At 42.8% G+C, this 15,073-nt stretch overlaps 1 protein-coding gene across 1 annotated transcript; it reads right to left on the reverse strand.

The window, feature by feature from the left end:
• Positions 1-12,812: 12,812 nt before the first annotated feature.
• On the reverse strand, positions 12,813-14,172 carry LOC147701775 (uncharacterized). Its single transcript, XM_086929366.1, has 2 exons — positions 14,091-14,172; positions 12,813-13,732 (listed from the first exon to the last, which is right to left on the reverse strand). The coding sequence occupies exons 1-2, from the start codon at positions 14,170-14,172 to the stop codon at positions 12,813-12,815; spliced, it is 1,002 nt and encodes a 333-aa protein (XP_086785492.1).
• Between the last annotated feature and the right edge of the window lie 901 nt (positions 14,173-15,073).

Genomic DNA, 15,073 nt, shown 5'->3' on the forward strand with positions numbered 1-15,073 from the left:
CGCTGCCTGAGTCTGATAGGTGGTAGCTCCTGAGTTCTGAGTGGCTGGTCTATGTCCTTCAGTCAGCATTTGGTACCATACCCCTACCCTCCACCAGCTTGCCCTTGTGGCAGAGTTGTCTGATGCCTGAGAATGAAAGGTCATGACTACTGAGTGCTGAGTGGTTGGTCTGTGTCCTTCAGGCAGCATTTGATCTGGCTCTCCTAGCCTCCAACAGCTTGCCATTATGGCTGTGGAGTTGTTGTTGTTTACTGACCGAGTGATCGCCTGGTTGGAGAGAAAAGTAGCTTTCAGCCTACAGTCCCTGACTGGAGGGGCCCACTGCCCAACGCTGGTTTCCTATGAAGTTGTGCCCAGGGCTGGGGTGTTGGAGAAGGGGGCAGTTGGCTGCACTCCAGACAGCGCCGGAGTAGTTGCAGGCCCCATCTTCGATCCTTGTGCCTCTTGCTGCACGGGCCTTTTCATTCACTAACCTTTCCTCCTTTGCAGGCTAGGGCCAAGAGTAGAGACCTGATGTAGGAAACTGCAGAGGTACTTTAGGATTTCTTTCAAGAGTCAATTTCCCTGGCATATAGTTGTTACCTTCAAACGTAACCACAGCAACTTCACCAAACCCTTCTTCATGGTTCTCGGCAGAACTAAAACAGGAGAAAACAGCTTGCAGGAAACTGGAAAGAAGGTGGAGCACCTCCAAATCACTCACTGACAAATCCGCCCTATAAACCAGCCTCAAGCAATTTTCACAAAAAGCTAAAAGGAGCTAGAAAATCACACCTTATTAACAGAATTAACAGTGTAGGCAACTCAATCAAAGAACTATATAAAGCTTTAAATGAGTTTACGAGGCCCACTGCATGTACATCTTTCATCCTGGGCTTCCAGGAAATGTGACATCCAGCAGGCCATTTTGAAGACAAAATTTAGGCTATCTACCGGAATTTTTATCACCACCTCTAACCAACTGACCCCTTGCCCGCCACTCTCCCAGTCACCAATGCGTTCATCATTCTGGAGCACTTCAAACCCATTAAGCCAGAACTTGCTCTGGAAATGATGAACAAAATCAAAACAGGCTTGCCCTCTGACCTTTCTCCCCTCACATTATTGTGACATTTTCTTACACTGCTTCCAGACATCACAGCACTGTTTAACCTCTCCTAAAAAACAGCTCTCCTGAAAAACAGTGGAGCTTATTTATGGGCCCTTGCTTCACTTTTGCGCCGCCGGTGCTTCACTTTTTGTGACGCACCAGCGGCGTAAAAAATGTGCCTTGTTGCACCATATTTACAAAGTGATGCATCTAAGTAGATGCGTCACTTTGTAAGCCCCTGCGCAACATTATGCCCGCGCCAGGTATGTATGCTGGGGCGTACAAGATTTCACTGCGCCACTTCTAGGACGCAAATGTGTCAATATCTTACGCCTGCCTCTTGGCAGGCGTTAAGACTGATGCAGGCACATTTCACATGGGACTTGCCCATGTGTAATGACCCTTTGCTAGAGTTGCGTCACTTTTGTGACACACTCCAGCAATGCGTCATTTTTGCGCCTATAGATACATCAGAAATACTGACGTATCTGTAACTGCTTGCGACATGATGCGTCATACTGTAAATATGACGCATCATTAGTGTCGCAAGGAGGGCGCAATAAAAAGTAACGCTTTGCTGTTTTCTCGCAGCGATGCGTCACTTTTCATAAATGAGGCCGTGACCGGGCCTCAGGCTTGGAAAACAGCCCATGTTATGCCCATTCTGAAACAATCTAATGCAGCCCTGCAGAAACTCATGAAATGTAGACCTATATCACTTCTTCTGTATCTAAGCAAGAACTACAAAGCTTAGTAAACCAAAGCCCTCCCTCTATATGGAAACTAATGCCAACCTACACCCTTCCCAGTAGGGCTTCAGAGCCTCACACAGTACAGAGACCAGAGTGATAGCAGTGCTGGATGCCATCAGACTTTCTCTTGATGATAGTTTTCCAGCCATACTGGTGTGACTCAACCTATCTACAACTTTCAAGACCATCTCTCTTTCCATCATGGTCCACAGCTCATCCGGAGAGCACGGACGGAGTATGTAGCAGATAAAATCCCTCAAAGACCATCTTCTCCCTGCTCAATAATATGAAGAGTGCAGGCGCTCCTAAAGCCTCTGCTATAGTCTCCAATCGCCAGTGTGAGGTATTAGAGCAGCACTTCTTGAATAAAGTTGAGCAGATTTATTGCGGTTTCCCTAAGGCGTCCCCTCTTGTCGAGAAAGTAGTGGCGCATGAAGAGGTGTACATTGTGGAGGGTAATTGTTTATCATCATTCCCATTGTTGACGCCCCCGGAATTTGAGGTTCTGTGCCATAAAATCAAGTCAGGCTCTCCAGTTGACCCGTTGTCATCATCCTATTTTTACCAGCTACACTCATCGATTGCTCCTGTGAGCCTAGAAGTGGCAAATTTGTCTTTGAGGTCGGCTTCTGTTCCTAGGGCGTGGAAGCACACCAAAGTTATTCCTTTAATAAAAAAATCCACTCTTTATCCGGAAGATTCGGGCACCTATTGCCCTATATCCCATCTGCCTTTTTTGGCCAAGTTGGTGGAAGCACATGTGAATTCTACTCTATCCAAATTTATTGAACAGCACTGTATCTTTGATTCATCACAGCATGGTTTTCGACCACGGCACAGCACTGAATCAGCGCTATTGGCAGTATCGGAATCCATTCAGAGTAGGTTGGATGTAAATGTAAATGTAAATTGATACTTGTATAGCGCACTACTCACCCGTAAGGGTCTCAAGGCGCTTGTACGAATACCGCTGTGGAACCCATCCTGGCTTTCCCTGTGAGGCGTCCACTCCTGGGCACCCCCAAGGTGAAGCCAGGCATCCTTAGCGTTGTGGGGGCCGTTGTGGAGATTAAGCAAGCTATTGCCCAGAGTTGCAGAGTGGGACTCCATGATTGGAATAGGCACCGAGGCGAGAATGATCAGGTCTGTGGAAATTTGAGCCCAAGACCCGCTGAGGCGGGGAATTGAACCCTGGTCCCGGGCTAGACCTCTGCATCAGGGTCTGCCGCTCCAATCATTGAGCCACACTTCTCCACATGTTTTTTCTCCTCCATATTTTTTGCAAAAAATAAACAAATCAATTAGAAATGTGTATCGTGTTGTGTAACTCAGGTGGACTATGGAGGACTAAATGAAGTAGAATTCGTTGTTGTGATGTGATATATTTCACATAGGAAGAGACAATTAACTTCTCTTATCCTTTGGAAAATAATTTGTCTTAACTTTTTGCCCTAGGCATCACCTTTCTTTATATATTATATTATTTACCCAGATGCCATAGGCTTATCGGGTTCCACCTACTGTATATAAAGTAATTATTAGGCTGGGCTCTCTCGCTCTTCTCTCTTGGGTCTCTGGTTGCGCTGGGACGCCTCGTTGCTGAGGCAGCCATGCGCATTACTAATCACAAATAAATAATCAGATATTGGTGCCAGTGGCACACTCTGGGCTGGCTGTCGAGCTTCCTAAGCAATCACACCCAAACAATAAACTTAGGCTCTTTCAATTCCTGTGTAATGCCACTAGACAAAGGGGCACCTCAGGGCTCATCACTGAGTCTCACGCTCTTTAAAATATATGTTGCCCCACTGGCTCAAGTAGTAAGTTCTTGCGGCCTTTATATCATCTCATGCGTAGATGACACTCAATTTATAATTTCCATGGGTCCTAACCCTGAATCTACAAAATGCAAATTCGGAGAATGCATGAAGAAAATTGCATCCTGCATGTCTCAGAACTAGCTGCAGCTCTACAGTGACAAAACCGAGATTCTGTGACTGGTGGTCATCTCAATTGGTCATTGCCCCACAGCCTAAAAAGTTTGTAAAGAATCTAGTCATCTTAGTTGACGATGACCTTACAATAAAGGAGCAGGTTGGTTCCACGTGTGGAATAATGTGCATGCTTAGAAAAGATTTCAATGGCTACCTCTTCGCTCAAGGACACTATGCAGGCTCTTGAGGTTAGCCACTGGACTATGGAAACCCCTTATTGGTCTCAGATAATTATTCACCACTGTCAGAACATCAGGCAGTCAAAACCCTGCTGCAATCGAAAGACCAGCTCTTGCTCAGCACCTGCCATATCTGGGCAGCTCAATACGGCGGTCATTCTTTTTCCTATCTTGGCCCATACCATTGGAATAAACTACCTCTGCACGTTCATGCTTGTCTTGACTTTACCAGTTTAAAAAATGTCTTGGCTTTTCTAAATCACATTACTTCTCCATTCCCTTCCCCTTACTAAGTTTGCATTTCAGCACCAAATTACCCCTTCAAGGTAATTTGCAGATCTAAAATAGGTGTATTTAACATTGAACAAGGCAATGGAGAGTTGGGTAGGAGCAGCAGGCTGACCACAGAGGGCAGGAGAGCAAGGGGGAGGGGCCGTAGCAGTAAAATGGACTGTGCAATGTAGGAGGGAGTGGACCGGGGCAGAGACTCAAACAGAGACTCAAACAACTGTGGGCAGGATAAGTTGAGAAGGAGCAGTAATCTAACCACGGAGAGAAAGGAGGAGGAGCAGTGGTAGCACAACAGACTATGAAGGGCATATGAAAAAGTGTCGTGCACGCACCTTGTTGTCTCAGGAGTGTCGTGGAAGCTCGAAGTCAAGTACCCAATTTCACCCCTATCACCGCTGGGGGCTAGGATATAACACTAATACTCATGCGGTGACCAGGGGGAAAAGGGGGAAAACAACAAGGGTAGAAGGGGAAGAAACAGCACTCAGCAATCTTCACAAGGGTCAGCTTCTTGTCAATCTGCCATGACCTGGAACTATGTAGAAAGAAAGCAAAATATTAATACAAGCCCCTTCCTATCTCTTCTCTAATAATGTTTCTCTATACTACAGGGGATACTATTATACCTTGAAAACACAGGGTGTATGATTTTTGCGTTTTCTCAAGGTACAGCGTGAACCAGGAGTAGCAGAATATAGGGACTTCTGAACCCTAAAGGTAAGAGATAATCATTAGCAAAGATAATAACAGGTTGTAATCATACTACATATTTCTACATCTAGGCTCACCTTACAAGATCAGGTTAAAGGCCAAAAATGAATCAGGAAACAAGTAATCCCTGCGAATCTGTTAACCTTGTTAATATCTCACAAGGTAGAACAAAACAGGAATAAAATACTAAGAAGTCGCTTATGCGACTCCAAACACAATTCTAACCAAAAAAGGACACTAAGTCCAGGATGTGGAAACTCCACTAAATCACCACAAGAAGCCGGACTCTATCGGTGTGAACACGAGGGATGCGAGATAAACAACTCGCTAAGAATACAAGAAAAGAACAGAGAAAAACAAAAGGAAGAATCGTGAGGCAAGCAAAACCCTTACTCACGAAACGCGAAACACGCCGAGAACCGGACGCCAAACCACTAACTTCTCGGACGGACACCACACCGTGACCCGGAACGAAGTACTTTGCAACTGGCTAAACGCGAACCATTTCCGGAGGCGTGGGGCGGGCCTAAATACACTGGTAGGTTTCTTGCCCATGCGCTGATACATGCGCATGCGCCTTAGGTGCATTTTCTTGTCTCTTGCCAACCATCAACTTGCCAACCCCGTAATCAGGATCGGCTTGCAAGCAGGCACGACAAAAAGAGGTGGTTGCATGAATTCAGACATATGTTGGCCGGTGAGAGGGGCGAAGGGTAATCAAACTAACCATGGAGGGCAAGCATAAGCGGAAATTACAGCACAATGGACCACGCAGAGCAAGAGGGTAGGAGCATGGACTTAGACAACAGACGGCAAGGTGGAGGGAAGAAGGTTTAACCACCCCCTGAGCACACAAGTGATCTAATCAGTAGTAATCTCAACTGTAATATAGTTGCACATAATTCATATTAGCCGGCAATAATCAAAATTATTTCAAGTCCATTCTTCAAAAGTTGTAGTCACTTTAAATCTTCGAAGGTTTATTCCAATAGGTTCTGAATACAGTTTTCAGTACATCAGTCTCTGTGTGAGGATGATACATCAGCCAACACGTGTTTCGTCGTGTCTATATACAACACATAGACTTCCTCAGGGCTGCAACCAAATAGATATTGCCCAAAATTAAAATGAATATTATATATGGCAAGAAAAGAAAAAGAAGGTATAGTGCCCTTCACCTCAAGAAAATGTCGTGCAAAAACTGTCGTGTAGGCACTTTACGTGAGAAAGAGAGAAAATTATGACCCAATCAGGGTAAGAAAGTTTACACTCAAAGTATTTGTGAATACTTTATACCCCAGTAACATTTAGGTTAGAGGTAATACAGAATATTCACCTCAAAATAATGATTCTCTTCTGGAAATTTGACTTCCTCGTCTTGTTACCAGGTATAGCGTCTAAATGACAAAATGAGCGCAAACAAATAAACACCAAACAAGATTACTGTATCTCCATATCTCACTATCTCAGTAGCCACCAAAGTTCTAATCAGAAGTCTAACGACCATAGGAAAATCCTTATATGAGAATTGATCTATATATTTTCTCATAAAGGAATTATCCAGCACCTATCCAGCCTCATGGTGACAATATCTAAATTCTATGAAAACCCTCGTTCCTGCCAAACCAAGTCGGTACGCAAGCTAACAAAAGATTTCCATATCGTAGTATGGGGAGTGACACTCACCTAAGTTATCAAAGCATGAATCCAGTGTTCCTCACAAATATTTCAGTCACTTCTAGGTATTTCCTAAAAAGACAAAATACCTCATATATCCTATACCATACTCATGCCACTATACTTCTCCTAACAGGTAGTTATAGTACCAGCTCACCTTGTTCTGGTAGTTTCACGAAGTGAGATTAATATTCGATCTACTTGGTGCTAAATACCTGTAATTACTAAAACTTAATATACATGTTAACATCTTATCACATATGAGTAGATATATTGTAACAAAAGTTGAGTGCCGTAACTCACCCAACTAACCTTTCTTGAATACAGTTTGAGGACATGTGCTGTGAAATAAAATATAAATTTGATTCAGATCTCTATCTAAACACAAAATCATATTTTCGCCTATGTACTGATCGTCCTAGATCTTACCACGTCTGTATTTAATTCCCCTGACGTCCTCAATAAACTCGTCTCTTCACAGTAATTGTAACGTGTCCAAATGTAATCGCAATAGGTCCAGAGAACTTTATCACCAAAAAGATCGCTGTAACATGAAACACTTAATCACTATCATAACTCCATATCCGAGATCCGAAATGCTTATTATCTGCCATAGGCTTACCTAATGTCGGTATCAAACAGTCGTGTCCTCCACCCAATCAATCTCCTCCTGTTGAAAGAGGAGACTTTGTAAAAATCCTATGTATAAATATTGTAGACAATATACACGATCGGGGAAGGAGAGACATCACCAAGAGCATACCTCGATATCAGCAGCAAATATCCTCGCTACTCGACGGCGTTCCGCATAGGCGCCATATTGGAAAGTCTATTTATCTCTATCCGTCCCGGGCGCCATATTGTAATGGTAAGATCTGACGGAGTATTGTGCAAAGGGTTCATAAAGTAAACTAGTAATTGATAACTAGTGTAAGCACACTATTAGCGGTAGAGTAATGAAATGTATCCGATTCTAGTACTCACGCACACCTCACAATAGAATCTGAATTATCGCATATTCCGGTGTACCGCTATTAACGTGCGGTACACCGGAATATGCGATAATTCAGATTCTATTGTGAGGTGTGCGTGAGTACTAGAATCGGATATATTTCATTACTCTACCGCTAATAGTACTGTATAATGTCCGGTTCCAGTACTCACACAGCGCTCACAATAAAATCTGATTTATCGCACATTCCGACAACTTACTATCGTTACAACTATCAGTGAATAGTCAAGGCTCTCCCCTCACCAATACAATCAAGGTATACCACGATCTCCAGATCATATAGTTAAAAATCACTCAATATTTACTTTAAGATCGAGTAGGTCCTATGTATTAATCTAATATAACTATAAATCGTTGCGATACCAAGAGACATGTAAGTCTCAATATACACCTCAAAATTGCTAAATTCGTTCGTAGTGTTAGCGTGCATAACGATCGGTCAAACATCTGACTTGGGTATTCCGTAGACCAGCATAGTGATTACAATTGTCCCTGATACCCAGTGTGGAGCGCCCAACAGGCTGTTAGTATCCTTTTTCTAGTGGAGGGAAGAAGGGTCAGGGACATCAAGCTAACATTGGAGGGCAAGTAAGGAGGGCAGGGCAGGGCGGCACAACAAACAACACAGGGCATGAGGGATGAGGCAGGGGCATTGACTCCATAAAAGGATGAAGAGGCCAGGCAAGCAAATTAACCACAATAGGCAGGTGGGAAAGAAACTGACAGCACATGAGACTACACAAAGCAGAAGAGAAGGGACAAGGGCACAGACTCAGACAACAGAGGACAGGGAGTAGAGGGCATGAGAAGGGCGAGCAAGATAACTTCAGACGAAATTGGGAGGGGTAGTGACAGCACAATTAACCACTCAGGGCAGGCAGGAGGGGGCAGGACATGCACCGGAAAAATGGAAGGCAGAGAAGGGAGTGCAGGGGCAGCAAGCCAATCACAGAGGCATCGCAGGCATGGAGAGGGGCAGCACAACAGACTATGGAAGGCAGGAGGAAGGGGGCAGAAGCATTCACATGGAGAATGGAGGGCAAGAAGAAGGGGCAGGAGCAGATGTAGAAAGCTGAGCATGTGGGGCAGGCTCGCAAGAGACGGGGAAGCCATCAGTCCACAGAGGGCTGCAGGATGGGTAGGAGAATGCAGATGGTGAACAGAGCAAAGCAGAAGAAGGCAGGAGCAGCAGTTTGATTATAGCAAGCAGATCTGTGAATGGGGGTGATTGTCTGAAAAAAAGTTTCAGCGCTCCGTCCATCATCTCCTTGTGTTTGCTTTGTTCGCAATAAGTTGGCAGGGTAAGCCCAGACATGAGTCCCTTGCTCACTTTGCCACTGGATTCAAGCTAGCCTGGCTGATTAGGGATGTTAGCCCGAAATTGGTCCCAGGATGCTTGTTTCCGGTCCAGGGAAGACATGGCTTGGCAGTTCATGCTGGACTGTTACCCATGATGCACAGGGTCATTACTCATTTGCATATAGCTGTGTCTGAACTGTGGTGGCAAAGTGAGCTAAGTAACGATGATGGTTTCAGCCCAGATCTGTGACTGTGCGTGAGTGTCCATCATTTCCTTGTGTTTGCTTTATGGTCGAGCAGACTGGCATAAGGAAGACCAGCACAATAGAATAGGCAGGAAAAGGGGGGGCAGGGGTAGCTAACTGACCATGGACGGCAGCCTGACATGGGTAGGAGCAGCACAATGGACCACAGAGGGCAGGTGAGCAGGGGTAGGGGCAGCAAGCTGAAAACACAGAGGACAGGTAGAAGTGGCCACTGGCATGCAGATAGAAACAGAGAGCAGTCTGAGGGGAATGAGTAGTAAGCTGACCATGGAGTACTAGAGGTGGGGACAAAGGGCACACAGATGGAAAATGCAGAGTAGGCACAAGGGGAACAGGGGTAAAAGCTGCAAGCTGATACAGAGTGCCAGCAGCAGTGGATTGGCCACCAGCAGGGGGTGGGCCTGTGCCGCCATGCTGGGAATGTCCAAAGCGCACTGGCAGTGGACCTGCGTGGCTGAATATGTTTGAAAACCCCTAAAAATTCACTGAGAAAAAAAAGGTTAAATAGACTTTACAGTCCTGTATAGTAAAATGATCTTCCCTAACATTTAAACATCCCAGAAATTCACTGAAAAATACAAAGGTTAAAGTGACATTATAGTTAGGTGTGTTAATAAGGTCTTAGCTTATTTTAAAAAAGCTCTAAAAATTCACTGGAAAAAAACCAAAGGATGAAGTAACATAATAGTTTGGTGTTTTTATGAGCTCAAAACCAATGCTTAAAAACTTGAAGATTAGTGAGATTCTGTAGTTCAGTGATCTAACTATAACTTGTGCCCCCATCATGTGCTGCTTATGACCTCAAATATTACATCACCTATGTTATCATTGATGACATCATTCATGTCTTCTCAACGGCATCACTGATGACATCATCTATTCTACTGCTCTTCAAATTACTCTGTAAATCTTTCAGTCATTTTAGAAAAGAAAGTATTAAAGGGCCAACAAACATATACAGAAAACATTGGCTAATGTACAAATATTATAGTTCTGGAGACAAGTCTGATACAGTTTGGTAAACATTTTATAGTGCACAGGTTACCTACTAGTAAAATTTTTTAAGTGCAAACAGTACCTCTTTTCAACAATGACTGAGCGCAACTAATATGAGTTGCAGATGTACGCTACAAATAGATTGTGGCTTAAATGTGTAAAAAAACATTTGTTTACAATACATTATTTACCTGTGGATTTCTGTGCACACGATGACATTAAAAAGTGCTCGGAACTATTTCTGTATAAACTGGAGATTTATATGGTATGGGTATTTATGTCCAGAACTTCAATGAGAATTCAGAGACAATATACATTCTTGAAGGTTTCATACTCTAGCACCTTATCTGCTTTGGAACGTACAGCTCCAGTGCTGAACGTTCCATTGCGCAGGTGCAGCTGGAACGTCCAACGGCCGACGGCAGCACTCCTGAGGTAGTTGTGCCGTCGGCCGTTGGTATAGGCGCAGCACATAAGAGGCTATGGGTGACTCACACACAAACAGTTCAAGTTGCTTACTTCAAGAATATGTGTGATGTGTTTTTACAAACATGCATTTTGAATAGCCAAAGCATAGCAGTGAATCAGTTAACTTAAAATTCTATGCCAGAATTCACATTCAACAGGTACTCGTTAAGGTAAATAATAACCAAACACTCTTTTGAATGTGTTGGAACTTACCTTGTAACTAAGATTGAATAACCCTACTATAGAATATACTCTTCGGCTAATGGACTTTGATTACAACAGAATGGTAGTTAAGGTTTAAAAAATTATCAAACTCATTAATAGCTGCAAATACATTATTGCCTAGATGCATCATTCATAATTGCATTCGCAAACGGTGCGAATCGCATAATTCGACCGTTTGCGAATGCAATTCATGGTTTTGGAATGCATCATTTTTTATGTGTTTTCGCATTTATAGGAATCGCAATAATATTTGCGATTTCTTTAAAAAAACGCTAATTTTAAGAATCGCATTTATTTTGCGAAAAAATGCAATGCATGAAACATCACAATTTGCGATTTTTTAAGATATCGCAAATTGCAATTCTTAAATTTAGAAGAATGTAAACCTGGTGCTAATTTTACTAACTACTTGCACTGCAGCTGTCAATCATCAGTGCTGCATATAAGGACCTCATACACCTTGAATTAGCCTTTCAGGATGGCAGCACTTTTCTTTTTGGCTCGCAGGCAGAGGCTGAGAGTAGCTGCAGGATGGAGGAGAAGGCTCATACAAGAGAGAATCTTTAGAGTGCGCATAACCTTACTCGGGCAGACTGAATCAGAGATATTTTCTAAGTATAGGCTGAATGCTACTTTAATATTAGATTTAATTCAAGAATTGGACCCAATTTTGCAGAGGCAAACACACAGGACACAAGCCATACCAACCCATGTGCAGGTATTGTGTTCACTGCACCTCCTTGCTTCTGGGTCATTTCAGGGTGTAATACCCATTGCTGGTGGTGTCTCCCAGAGTTCACTTTCCAGATTTTTTAATGCCTTTCTAAATGCCATGTTACGAAGAATAAGGTATCATATGCAATTTCCTAGCACACAACAGGAGTTAATGAAAACCAAACTGGATTTCTACAACATGGCTCAATTTCCACATGTCATTGGCTGTGTAGATGGCACACATGTTCCCATTTGCCCACCCTCTGAAAATGAGTATATTTTTCGCAACAGAAAATGCTTCCATTCCCTTAATATTTAAACAGTTTGTAATTCCAAAACCATTATCACAGACATAGTTGCAAGTTACCCAGGAAGTCCCCATGACTCCTACATTTTTAGACACAGTGCCATTCATGCTAGACTGCTTGCTGGTCAATGTGGTGATGGATACCTGCTTGGTAAATGTCTTATTCTACTAAACAAACTTTCCCTTCATCTTCACACATTTGTTTTGTGCAACTTACAATTTACATTGTTTTCTATTACAGGAGATAGTGCCTATGCAGTAAGGTCTTATATCTTAACACTATACCTAAATCCAACTTCAAGGAAAGAGCAGCACTACAACCAGGCTCACATAACAACCAGGAATGTGATAGAGAGGACCTTTGGTGTGATGAAATCACGCTTTCGAATACTTCATAAAACTGGTGGAGCATTGCAATATCAACCAGACATTTGCTGTAAAATAGTAGCAGCATGTGCAATGCTGCACAATCTAGCAACTGAGAGAGGCATAGAACTTGATGAGGAAGATGTTTTACCTCCAAATGACAATCAGCCTCCTCAACCACAAGCAAGAGCACATGGACCAGAAGCAGCAGAGGGGAGAAGGAGAAGGGCAGAGATCACACAGCATTACTTCTAAGTGAGGTAAGAAAGACTCTGAAAATGTCTTGTTGTTGCAAGCAATGTAAATTTTAATTCAAAATGAAACTGAAATGCATTTACTTCATGGACTTTCACTGTATCACAAACTTAATTCTGGTCTTTAAATCAGAAATGTTCAAATGATAATTATTGAACCATAGACAACTTTGACATTATGAATACCATTCAAGAGGCATCACAGACAATGTCATTTCTTATGGCCACGCACTACTAATGCCTTCCTTGTATTTTTTCCACTGTGCATGGTCATATTACTGGCATCATTCAGCTTTCTATTACTTCGCCGTGTGCCACTTAAGCAATGCTCAAGTGTGCCACTCACAGCACTGCCGGCACCACTCTCCCCCATTGGTAGTTGCTTTTCTGGGGATGCATTAGACTGAGAAATTCCTGATGGTTCATAGGTAGTCCCCACTCCCTTTTGAATATGTTCAAATGTTTTCATCAAGAGTACCTGGGTTGAAAGGGTCTGTTTGCAGAGGCCAAGTGTAAAATTGGAAAGGCGAGTCATTTCCCTGTTATGAGCCTGCATGTTGCTCAGTAGTCGTACCTGCCTTTTGCCACTTATATTTTGCTGTTTTTGCATCAATGTGCACATGGTCTCCAAAGAATTGGCAATGCGGTCAAGCTTCAATGCAGATGTCTCATGGCCTGTCTTCATTACATTGATCATTTTATTCATACTGGTAGATAATGAACCCATTTGTTTGCTGATATGTCCCAGTTTTCCTTTAATAATTCTATTGTCTTTGCCTTGCAGGCGCTGTACATTTAGTATTTTGTCTTCAACAAGATTGCCAGTGATGGGACCCTCTCCAAAATGACCACTTTCTCTCACATTACCTCGGCGCAAAGAAAACTGCTGAAGTCTCCTTCGCCTACTCAGCCTTGTATTTGTGACTGTTGGAGTGCTTTGAGGTTGCCTTTCAGCTACATTGTCATTCTGCTCTGTTTCAGAATCAGTTTGGAGCAGTTGTCGCACTCTCTGTCTTTCCCCTGTTTGTGAATTGGCTGCTGGTGTACAGGGAGCATTTCCCAATTGTGTTTCTTGAACTTCTTGGTTGTGGAAATCCCTCAAATCCTGCTCAATTATGTCTTGCAGTGCTTCTATGGTTTAAAAAATGCAAACATGATGTTACTTTAAGTTTCCACTTTCATTTAAGTATTTAATAAAATGTGAAAATCTACTCAATCACATGATTCGAGTCTCATTCACATTAGTTCTTCATAGTAATGAAGTTGCAATTACAAATTATTGTTTGTGTGCATGATGGACTCCAAAAAACTACAACTTCCATAATGCACCGCTTTCATTTACCTAACATTACATAACTGTTGCTGGTAACACACACATAACAAATCATACACAACACTATTACAATGCTGTTAATCCATCTACTTTCACAACAGTCTTTCAATTGATAGGCTCCATTCAGACAATCAAAAGCATATGCAATTCAATTACCTTCAGAAGGAGTTGGAATCTCAGAAGTATCAATGTCTATTACTCCGATTACAGCCTCAGTCAACAGTGTGCCTTCCACCATGTCTTCCAGGGGAGTGTTGGGTCTATCCCCGGGTGTTCCACCTCCAGTTTGCTTTACTGATTTAATCCTGTTTGCTAGCTTCTCTTTTGCACGACTGCGCAGGTCATACCATCTTTTTTGTTAATTGTTTATGTCACGATGTAACACTCCTACTGTGTTCACCTTTGCTTGTATGGCAATCCATAGGTTCCTTTTGACAGCCTCTAGGACCTTCAGAGAAAGCTTACCAAAAAGCTGCTCCTGTCTTGCAGTCACCTCCTCAATAAGGATTTCCAACTCTTGATCAGAAAACTTAATTTTCCTTTTCCTGGCTGGCCCCTCTTCAACAGGATTCTCATTTTCCATTTTTCAAAAGAATTGTCAGGCACAGACTGCAGCAGCCACCTCCAGGGAAAGCTCACTCAGCAAACTGCCAAACCTCACCCTCAAAAAAGGGAGCAGCTGCGCCTAATTGCTGTACTGGCTTTCAGGCAGTTGCATCAATGAGATTCATCATGTGTGTGAATTTTTAATTTACGATATCGCAAAATGCGAATTTGCAATTAAGATTTCGCATTTTTACTGCGATTCGGTAAAAATTGCGATTTTTACCGAATCGCAATAAAATTGCGAAAAAAATGATGCATTGACATTTGCGATTCCTTATTTGCTATTCCTTATTTTTCACAAATAAGGAATCGCAAATAAAAACGTTGATGCATCTACCCATATGTTTCTTACACATCTGAATACCTTTAGTAAATGTGGCTGCCCAGGCATTCCCGGGATTTGGGGGTGAGAGGGAAAGGTGCTGCAGCACCACATTCTGATTTAGCATGTAATGTAGAGTGAGACAAGAGGTCATACAAGAGGTATTCATGGAACCAGCTGCTTTCAGATTGAAAAAGGGCTTAAATATTTC

Source organism: Lissotriton vulgaris, chromosome 7, assembly GCF_964263255.1.
Source record: "Lissotriton vulgaris chromosome 7, aLisVul1.2, whole genome shotgun sequence".
NCBI classification, from domain to species: Eukaryota; Metazoa; Chordata; class Amphibia; order Caudata; family Salamandridae; genus Lissotriton; species Lissotriton vulgaris.